Below are 11,525 nucleotides of genomic sequence, written 5' to 3' on the forward strand. Positions count from 1 at the left end.
AGACTTATGCATGACATGAATTCTTCTTTCAAAGGTACCAGAGACAGGTAAAAAAATGGATAAAAAAATGTTTAGTTAACTGCAGCATAGAGATAAAATAATATTCGACCTTCAGTCTCAAATATTTAATGATTAAAGATCAAAAGTTCTTCCTACAAGCTAAGAAAATCACAATAATTTCATAGCAAAAAATTGTCTATTTCTATGAATTGAATTCATATGGAGTAGAGCAATAAATATTATAAACACTTTGATTACATTTCTAATTGATTTTTACTTAGAAATTCTCCTGCAAGTGATATTCTCTGTAGGAACGATTGCGACGGTGTCAAGAGCAGCTCGTATTTGTGGGTGTCAGGATGATCAGGATACTTTTTCTCTTTGCGTATCCTTTCTAACAAGTGCTGTGGTTCACATTTTGGTTTCAACTTCCAGTCATTGTTTAGGAAATCCTGTATTACTTTTGGCAATAATAAATTTAATGTCGCCTTTGCTTTCCTAGTGCTTGGTGGTTCTAATTTTTCCATTTCCTGTGGTTTCTGTGGTACTATTATATCGTCTACTTCGACTTTTGCCTGAGATCGAGAAGGCTCTTCTTTCTCAGAGCGACCTGCATTTTCCATTTCTTCAGCAAATTGCATTTTAGCTTCAGTAGCGTTATAATAGAATTTTATTTGCTCCTTCAACATGTCCTTTAAGGCGTTGTCGTATTCAACTTGGTCTCTCTCTTTGCCTTGTAAATTCACATATCCTGCCTTTGTTTCTGTCTTAATCAAGACTTGATTTTGATCAAACTTAATTTCAGCTTCTTGTTTTGAATGCCTACTGGCGTTAGTGGCTTTTGTTTCCTTGCTACTGTTAGTATTTGGCTCAGTATCTTTGACTACACTAGTGTTGGATGAAGCGCCAATCATAGTCATAATTTTGACGTTGTCTTCTTCCTCCAGAATCTGGTACATCCTATGGATTTCACTGATGTTAATTCTGAAATAAAAAATAAGCATTATTTCTAGTTTGCGACAAATTGTTTGCTATTGTTGTGCCCACAGAACAATAAATACAGTAGAAGTGGTTAGTTAGCGTCTGACGCGTGCCAACACTAGGTCTCGAAAGACCTTCTTGACCTCAGTTCGCCATTTTCACTTTGTCGGTATGGTCGTGTCATTCTTTCGCGCAAATTCTCTAAAATCGCAGAAAAATGCCCTATTGTGCTGTTTTGGAGTGCAAAAATAATAGCCACACAAAAAATATTACCCATACAGTATTTCATATCGTCGTTAAGTTTTATTTAAAAAAATTTAAAAACAAGTAAAATAAAGAACTTAACTATCTTATTTTAGTATTTTTCTAATATGTTAATATTACGACTACTTGTAATCAACAAATACTTGAACATAAATTATTCTATATAGAATCGATTAATTGAATGGAATCAATCAATCGATTTAGAGCGAGCGAAAGGAGGTTTCCATCACTAAATAGTTCTTGTGATGTCATAGTGGGTACAAAAAATGTGGCACGCTTGGTATTCACACAAATTGCTCTACTTGCGGCGTCTATCTAGATATGTCTGTGATGTTAATCGTTCGTCGTAGTCTAGCTACTGGCCGCAAGATGGCAGCACGTTGGATAAAATTTCAATATAAAATCAAAACGTCGTAACTTGCAATAAAGGTATTGCACTTACAACGATATAGCGACTGGGTAAACTTTAAATTATACTAATCCAGAATTTGTTACGTCTTTTTATCAGAAACTATATCATTATCAAGATTTCGTAGTGTTTATCACTTTGTGTGCGATTTTGGCGACAGCGGTTCCGATAGTAATCGCGGCTCAAGGCACTTCCATTGTTTTATTTTGATCCGTGTTAGTGCCTATACGTGGGTCTCGTTTCTTGCGTATGAAATGTATAAGCTTTTGCAATTTTGTGCAACATACGAGTAAAAACATTACATTAATTTTATAGAATAGTATATTATTCAGAATAAATTTACCCATTTCTGGCTTCGTGACAACAGTGCAGCATAGAAGGGTCAATAGGATGCGCCTCGGTATTAAAAATGTAACCTCCGACATCTACTACGCATTCTCCGTTAGGTGTGTTGATAATCGAGCCGTGAACACCAGGGTTGTGGATGAAATTATCAGGATCAAAAAGAAGGTACAAATACTTTGTCGTTTCAGCTAGGAAGAATGATTCCATTCGATCTTCCTTGCGGTGATCGCGAACATCTTTAATCTGGAAAGGAATTTATATTAATTCATTTGCAAGAAACCGAAAACTCTCGTAACTCAAAAATAAATAAATAAAAATTAAAATCATTAATTTGGGGGACAACGACCGATAGTAAAAAAATTAAATTACAATTAAAATAAATAAAGTTAAGGTGAAAATAATTAATATAATCAATTAAAAAGTTAAAATTTCAGGGACATACAATAAAGTAAATAAATCTGTAGTTTATTGATGTTTAAATCGATAACCGCCATACCCGACACCATAGCGGGCATGCTAATCACAACAGTGCCGGATATAGGGGTGATCTAACCTTTAAAAAAAGCTATCATAGCCAAAACGAGCGCATCGTTGTGTGGAAGCCAATAAATTTATATTCTCGTTTATAAGTGGATAATTAATTATTATATTTAAATAAAAACAATCCCATTACTTCTATTTTTGAGTTTTCGACAGTATTTAATTTCATGTGCGAATATAATTTGCATAGACATTGTTATTTATGAACTTAATGATACTTTCTAATATAATTAACGTAATGAATGTCTAAAAGAATACCGTAGCGTAACCGCAACTAGTCCTTGCACTGTGTTGAATACTTCTCAAAATATCTTCCCCCATCTGCAATAATATCGGGTCTCTGGTCTCCCTGTATAAATACATGATGGATTCAATGAGCTCTGGTCTTAGAGGATAGCTCTCACGCGCCGATGACGCCTCGCCTGTGCCCAGGTTATATACTTCTGGCGTAAATCCGTATTGCTTCCATACGCTATGGTAGTTGTGAATTATACGCATCGCCGTGTCGCTTTCCCCTGAAATTACGTTATTTAAGTAAATCTACGTGTCATATAAGACTTTAAGAAGGAAACATTTTCAGTATCGTACACTTGTACTTTTTTACCTCTGTATTGTCTTTGGCGTAGGTGAATGGTGTTAATAATCTTAGAATGATGTGGTTGTAATGAGACATTAATTGATATCACTTAGTTGGCTTAACAATATTTTTTTTATACCCCGCACTAGGGAACCCTGTATCGCGGATGCCACGGACACACACATAGACAACCACAAATTACACCCAAACTCACGAGAGAAATAAATATAGGCCATACAAATATTTCTCCTGGCCCGGGAATCCAACCCAGGACCTCTGCATGGCAGTCATGATAACCATTCACCATCATTCGAGGTCACCGCTCGAAGCTCTGTGGTCGAAATACCGCAGATTGGTTTCGGGCGGTGATCGACTCGACTACTTTTTAATCGACTCGACTACTTTTTAACTGACTATGACTTACATGTTTAGTTATATGCTGTTAGTGTAAGTTGTAATAAATAAATAAATAAATAAACCATTCGACCACAGAGGCAGTTCAAATTAATAATGCCACCTCTCATATTTTACTCATTCGTTAGGCAGATTCTCCTGACAAGAATGGGTAAAAACTTTTAGAAGGTGCTCTTTGTCAACAAACATGTCTCATTACAAAATTTATTTCAAATGTTAATAGACCAAGACAACCTGCAAAAACTAAATGGATGGATGACAAAAAACCATGGTAGTGATACCATTGTTTTTGTCATCCATGTATGCACAAGCTGTATAATAATCATTAGTGCAAAGTAATGTTCACTATAGTTTTAAATCTCGTAAATGGCAAATTTTGAATATTAATCGAAAATGAGTTCATTACCGCTTAAATGAATTTATGACTTTTGAAGATGATCTATCACATGAATGAAGGTGATCTGACTTGTAAGTCTTTATTACAAGTACTTATTATGCACTTTAACAATAGCATTCTCACCAATAAGAGTAAGTAGCCCAGGGTAATATGACTCCAAAGACTGAAAGACAGGCAAAGTGACATGTCCTCGTAACATAGTCGCCCACACGAACCAATCGTCCTTTTTTAAATATTTGTCGATTACTTGTCGTGCCTCTTTGAACATGGACATTAACTCAGGTTTCTCCAATAGAATGGCTCCTGAAAATGTTTAAAATAATTAGATATATAATATATAATTTAGAATCTGCTTCTGTTCACCATAATCATAAAATATAGTAAATTAACTGAATAAGAAACAAATTTGCCATGGTGTATCTTTTTTGCGCCATGCAGGACATTCTTTTGATGTACTCCAACCAGTTTTCTGGGTTGCTGTTATAAGATACATTATATATACCTTTGACTAGATATTCATAGTAAGAGTCCACCCCTCCCCCAATACCAGCATCTTGTGCAGTCCAGCGGCCAGTCATCACATCAATGTGGTTGCCCAGGAGACCTATGGGTGATCTGTGGTGGTACAGAGCTTTTAGTGCATTGTATGCTACCTGAAATGTGATTATTAGTGTCTAATAAATAAATACACAAAGCTGTCATAAACCAGAAATGATTTTGGATTTTAAATACACAAGACTGGCTCACTATACCAGGAACATGACAACTGGATGTCGGTACTGTGAACAGCAAGAAATTTAAACTTAAATGCTGGTGTGATGATTAATAATAATAATAACAATAATTTATTTCATCAAAATGTTTACAATGCATGCATAACGGTTTAAGAAAATATGAGTCTAACCAACCCACCACCGCCCATGGTCCTTCCTGCCTCTCGGCGTACGGACTTAATCGCGAGAGGCGCTCACGGTACTTGCTCGGGGCTCTTTCCCGTGAAGCATCTTGACTCCCTACAAATTCTGTTTCCATGTCCCTTTTTTTTGTCACCTCTCCCCTTTCTGGGGCGTGTACAGCACAGCACTTCGCGTCGACCTGCCCCAACATTAGGGCGCTAGGCCTCATACACCTTCCTTTGGTTAAGCCACAAGGCGTTGGAACTTGTCTCGTCATATCTTAACGGTAGAATTCAGAAAGTAGACATAACTGGAGTGACTTCCTTGGGTTCTCCGGTAAAAATGGGTGTTCCGCAGGGCTCAATACTTGGACCGTTCTTATTTCTCATTTATATTAATGATCTACCATTCTTTGTTAAGGACCTTTGCGAAATAGTATTGTTTGCTGACGACAACATCCTTGATTTTTAAAACAGACAGACATGACATTAACTATGATAATATTAACGATACCCTTTCAAAGGTAGTTTATTGGTTTAATGTTAACAATTTATTGCTCAATGCTAAGAAGACAAAGAGTGTTAAATTTGAATTACCTAATGTAAAATCGACTAGTCCAATCATAGAAATAAATGGAGAAAAGTTAGACCGTGTTAATAAAGCTGTCTTTTTGGGAGTGACCTTATATAGTAAACTTCAATGGTTTCCACATATATATCCAGCAGATTAAGCTCTGCTGCATACGCAGTCCGTAGAATACGTGAGCTTACCGATGTTGCTACTGCTAGACTAGTTTACTTTAGTTACTTCCATAATATAATGTCCTACGGGATTCTCATGTGGAGATGATCTCAACCATATTTGTGTTGCAAAAACGAGCGTTTCGTTCTGTGTACCGTTTAGGTTCCCGGGTTTATCTCAGAGAAAAGTTTAAGGAGACTGGTATCATGACATCACAGTACATTTACTCAAATATTTTGTATGCCCGTAAAAATATACATAATTTCATTGAGAAAGAAGATATCCATAATTTTTACCTTAGAAATAAATCCAAACTCATAGTACAACGATTTCGTTTGACTAAGGTAAACAATTCTTTTACGGGGAACTGTATACATTTTTACATTAAGATTTCGGAGAATATATTACGATTATCATTTCCTAAGTTTTAAACTTACATTAAAAGTATTTTAATTGAAAAGTCATATTACAAATTGAAGAGTATGTTTTAGATAAAGAAGTATGGAAAGACAACAAGTGTCTAGACTCCATACAATAAAGATTCAAAAATTCCATAGCATTTAAGTTTAGTTGAAAAGAGCAAACCCTAGAGTTTCTTGCTCGTTCTTCTCAAGGAGGTCAGCGTATAGAACGAGCAGTAGATTAAAAAATGACGTTTTCAAGTGTAAAAATGTAATAAATGATTATTTGACTTTAACTTTGGGTCGAAAAGTATATTGGTCCAATCTCGGTTCGTTAAAGGCCGTCGAGCATGGTGTTTCTCAGTTCGGCGTACAGCTTACATTCCCACAGCACGTGGTCGTGACTCTCGCTGGGCTCACCGCAAGGACACGACGCAAAATCGCACAGCCTCATGGTGAGCAGTTGGGAGACCGCGTAGTCTACCCATGTTGAGGATAGTCTCACTGAGACGTCGGGGAAGAAGCTGTACAGCTCAAGACCGTTGTCGCTTGACAACCATCGACCCTGCCAAAGAGCTAAGACATCCCCTCTAACTTTCTGCTTTTTCCGCTTGCGCTCCCGGGGGGCCAGTAGGACACTCTCTTTTTCAATTCGTCCCGCACTAGACTTCCAGGTTGGCAGGAAATATAGCGAGTATAGGTAACCTGTAGCCCTTCGTGAGTAAGACAAGAGCTGGTCTTTGCGTTCGGAGCAGCGCTGTCTTAACTGGGTATATCGACGAGCGATGATACCATACGGCAGCGGCGTAGGAAAGAACCGCCACATAGGTCCCGGAAAACAGGATCCTAAGGGGCTTCATGCCCAGGTCGTAGCAGAGACTCGCGCTGTCTTCCCGAAGGAGTTACGCTGACAAATATTGCATGCTGCACGTAGGACCTCACATCGTCGAGCACCACACCGAAGACTCAGGCCTGCGTCACGCTCGGGACCGAAACACCGTTCATTGTAATTGTGGGGGAACGTTTAAATTTACCCTCATTGGTCATTATTTGGGATTTACCCGCAGAAAAACCTAGCCGGTTGCGAACTCCCCATTGGGACACCGCGGTGAGAATAGTAGATGCTTTCGCCTCCATACTGCTCGCGTGCATGCTTCGATCACGATCGTGACATCGAATTCGTAGGCCACCATACTTACTCCGTCCGATTTCGGCAGCTGCAGGAGATCGTTGAGAAGGAGGTTCCATAATGTTGGGCCCAAGACTGAACCCTGCGGACATCCCATGGTGAAAGTCTTCCACAACACCCGTTGCCCGTTGGCCTACTATTTACCCTACACGTCTGTTAGCAAAATAACTAATTAAAATGCGGTAAATATTGGGCGAAATGCCACACTGCTTGGCTTTCGTGATAATCATCGGCCACCAGGCGTTGTCGAATGCACCCGAGACATCTAGAAAGATCAGCTATACGTAAATCTCTACAGAACTATCAGTAATCGCGTTTATTGTGTTGAGCGCCGTGACCGTTGAACGGCCACGGGTAAAACCGTGTTGTGAAGCCGAAATGTTTCGATAGAGGCAGGAAGCGCAAGCGAGTATCACGCGTTCGAGGATTTTCCCCAAAGTTGGGAGTAGCGTAATCGGACTATAAGCTTTCAGATCAGAGAGGGTCTTGCCGTTTCCTTTCGGCAGTACTACTGTCTTCCATATGTCCGAGAAGACACCTTCAGAGATGCAGGCTCGGTAGATCCGCCATATTTCGTCGGAGGAGGCGCTCCAGGTCCACTTTACAATCTTCGCGGAGATACCGTTCATTCCAGGAGCTGTGTTCGGTAAGTTCCACACAATCCTTTCTATCGTAGTCTTACGTGGGGGATCGCAGTCCTTTCCTGTTGGGCAGATCGCCGCGGAGAACCTGACCTCGCGATCGAAGACGTCGTCGCGGCCAGTCTGGTCATCCGGGTAGAGAGACCTAAGGCCCGACGTGGTGTCATTTGTAGTGTTCGTGTAACCGTCCACGAGTTTAGCGCCGTTTATGACATTAGTGGGAGGGGCGCATCCGCCCTCAAGCTCGCAAGCTTCGCGGTAGGCCGAACCCCATGGATCGTCGTAGCCGGAGTTTGCGATAGACTGAAAGAATGCTAATTCAGCACTTTCTATGGCCTGCTTATGGCGGATGCGGGTAATACGTCGTGGAGTTCCTTTTTCAGATCACCGCCAATTCGGCGAGAACCTTGACCAGACGGTCCAGGTCACGGGACCACCACTCGTATCTGTCGTTTTCCTTACTTGCGTCCTACACACATCAAAAAAAGTTTGCGATCAATAGCATAAGCTCCTATAATTCTTTAAATTTAACTTTATCAAGAAAAAATCTATGTTGTATGCTTTCTTTAAATAGGAATATCCTGTTTGAAATTAAAATATAAAACTATTTTTTATTATTTATTTTAAAAAATTGAGCCATTAATCATAATGTAATAGTGATAGAAATTTCATAGAAAGAAAAAGACTGTTTAATTAAACTTAAACAACAATTTATTATTAAAAGGTGTGAATTCAATATAAAATAACTCCTCCCCTGACTCGAATACATGCGAAGATCCTCCTGGGCATGCTGAGGATCAAGTTATCCAGCATTTCCTGGGGTAACCTATCCCATTCTTCAATAGCTTCCCTGAGCTCTGGAACTGTCTGGGGACGTGGCTCACGGTTCCATACTGCTCGTTTAAGAGCATCCCACGCGTGCTCTATTGGGTTTAAGTCGGGCGAGCCGGCAGGCCAGTCTAATCGTGTGATATCGTATTCTTGAAGAGCAGTATTGACTCGTTGAGCTCGATGTGCGGGCGCATTATCATCGACCAGTACAAATTGGTGCCCATGGTTTACTCGTAATGGTCTGACGATATCATCAATAGCAACTGCTTTGTACATGTCTGCTGTCATGAAGCCCCGATACGGGATCAAAGGCGTTCTAGCTCCAATCATAATGCCACCCCAAAAGGACACCGATTTTCCGCCTTGCTGAACTGTTCCAGAGGCAGTTCTTTGTCTTTTACGGTCGCCTAGTCTTCTCCAGACACGGACACGTAGGTTATCTGGATGAGTGCTGATTCGAGATTCGTCAACGAAGAGACAGTTTTGCCAAATGTTTTCGTCCTCACCTTCTTCATTTTGCCGAAGTCTAGCCCACTGCAATCTTCGTTGTTGACGTTGCCGGGAATTGAGCGGAGCTCACCAAGACCTCCGTGCTCGTAATCCAGCCTGGTGCAAGCAATTGCGAACGGTCTGCGTGCTAACTTCAAGCCCAGAGGCGGCCCTGACTTCTGCTTTTATTTTAGTGGCGTTGATTGTTGGATCACGGGCTGCCAGCAATCTAATATAGCGCTTTTGGGCAGCTGTCAAAACAGTTGGGCGACCGCTGCGGGGTCGGTCAGCTAAATTCTCCATTCCGTGATACCTCTGCAACGTAGCCACGACACAGGATTGGGATATAGCAAGTCTGCGTGCTATTACTCTCGTGGTGTATCCTTCTTCCCTCAAAGTTACTATTCTAGCTCGTAAAACCTCTGATAATCCTCTTGGCATTTTTTCAATCACAACTTTCCGCGAAAAATATCTTGAATCGCTTATAACTGACTAAATCAGATTTCTGAATGAGCGTAAGCTAGGACTGAAAGCCTTTTTATATGAAAAAACAATTGAACGGGGTCATTGTTTTATGTTCTAATTTATTTTTAAATAAAGAATCTAAAAAGAAGAAAAAATCATAATATAATCTACAGTAACAAAAAAGATTTCAGTTTTTCGAAGTGATCGCAAACTTTTTTTGATGTGTGTAAGTATTCGCGGGCTGTTTTTAGTAGGATGTCGGAATACTCTTCATACAGTTTGCTAGCAGGACTGCGAACACGTAGTCTGCCCATGTGGGCGTTTAGTGCCGAGCAAAATGATCTCCAATCTACACCAGGCACCCGAAAGACAGTAATCGGCGCACTCACTACGTCGGTGTCGGTCGGGGCAGTGAGCGTATTCGTCGAAACCTTAAATGTAATCTGCTGGTAGTTGCTAAGGCTGGCACCCTCGTGCACGTTCCATTCGAACACTGTGATTGCTCTTGTTGATAATGTAAGGTCCACATTGGACGATCCTGTTGATCCACACAATGTTGGCGGTTGGTCCAATTGCTTGTGTATCAACAAGTTCCTGCACAAAATAAAACCTTCCATGATGTTCCGTCTGTGATCCGTATCACGGCCGCGACATAGAGGCGAGTAAGCATTACTATCTACGCCAATCAGGATGGGGACCCTAACAGATGGTTCATAGCAGTCTCCGGATGTTCCAGGTGTAGGGCAATATCTTGGCTGTACTGGAAATAAGCCGACACTACGTGGAGTACAACTCCTCTGCATTCCACGTGTGTGACCAAACATTGTTCCATGCTCATATGGTGCAGAATGGTGCATGCGATGTTCTGGTTGAATATCAGGTTACCAGCCTTGGGATTCACGCCACACTGTATAGTATAAGTCTAACAGTTACCCTTATGAGTTTTTGAATAATATAAATCATTCATACACTCATGGCGGTATATTACCAAAAATGTTCTTTACCTTAAGTGCTAGTCGAAACTGTGTTACGGCAAGGTAAGGTTCTCACTTAAACTAATATAATCTTTACGAATTAGTAATAAGATTAGTATTAAACTGTTTGTTTTCAGTAAAGAAATATAACAACTACAATTTTTTTATCTTTATGTCCAAAGTTTTTATATTTTCACTTTATATATAGATAAAAGTTAATTTAAGTATTACATAAAATTACAAATAAAAATCTTAGTTTATTTTTTAGTCCTAGTGTTGCGCGATTATTTCAATTCAAAACTTGTGAACCTATATTGTACACAAAAATTTGAACAGCAATTATTTACTTTTATGTTATATTGTCAATTGTCAAGTCTTAGTATTATTATAGAAATTAACTATAACTATACCTCTTCGTATATGGGATCTCCAGTAAGTCTACTCAAAGTGCCAAACTCAATTATGAAAGTGCCAACTCCTGCAGTACAAGTCACGCTAGTTTCTCCAGGAGGTATTCCAAACCTCAAGTTGATAGTGCCATATGGCATTCCAGTTGTAGTATCAAATGCTGTTATCAGTCTTTGAGCCACATCTTCAGCCAGACGAAGAAGTGGACCGTTACAAGGCCAACCTGGTTCTAATATTACACCCATCCTGCAATGATATAACAAGAAGTTTTAGTATTCTGATTAATATTTAAATATTTCTATTTGAATACAAATTTCTTTGTATCATAAATGTGTCTTATACAAGGACAGTTTGATAAATATGTGACTTTAAAATTAAACAAAAACTTTTATTGTAATTTATTTCCATTTCTTAATTTAGAATTAAGTAAGGACTTAGCAATTGTCATTATTTAAAAAAAAATTGATGAAACAAAAAAATAGAAATAAGAAGTTAGGTGAGATTCCATTTCTCATCTGCAATCAAAATATCAAAACTTGTCAAATTATGATACTACTGACCAT

The 11,525-nt window shown here is 39.3% G+C and overlaps 1 protein-coding gene across 1 annotated transcript in view; it reads right to left on the minus strand.

Annotated features, from left to right (window-relative positions):
• Window positions 1-121: 121 nt before the first annotated feature.
• The window catches only part of LOC113235272 (ER degradation-enhancing alpha-mannosidase-like protein 2), a 12,674-nt gene continuing 1,270 nt past the window's right edge, over window positions 122-11,525 (minus strand). The window contains exons 3-8 of the mRNA XM_026470924.1: window positions 10,965-11,208; window positions 4,430-4,580; window positions 4,051-4,230; window positions 2,798-3,054; window positions 1,998-2,242; window positions 122-984 (exon numbers count right to left, since the gene is read on the minus strand). Coding sequence (XP_026326709.1) covers window positions 255-984; window positions 1,998-2,242; window positions 2,798-3,054; window positions 4,051-4,230; window positions 4,430-4,580; window positions 10,965-11,208 — 1,807 coding nt within the window. The 3' untranslated portion in view covers window positions 122-254. The remainder of the gene's footprint in view (window positions 985-1,997; window positions 2,243-2,797; window positions 3,055-4,050; window positions 4,231-4,429; window positions 4,581-10,964; window positions 11,209-11,525) is intronic.

This window comes from Hyposmocoma kahamanoa, unplaced genomic scaffold (genome assembly GCF_003589595.1).
Source record: "Hyposmocoma kahamanoa isolate Upper Pololo Valley unplaced genomic scaffold, ASM358959v1 87, whole genome shotgun sequence".
Classification (NCBI taxonomy): Eukaryota; Metazoa; Arthropoda; class Insecta; order Lepidoptera; family Cosmopterigidae; genus Hyposmocoma; species Hyposmocoma kahamanoa.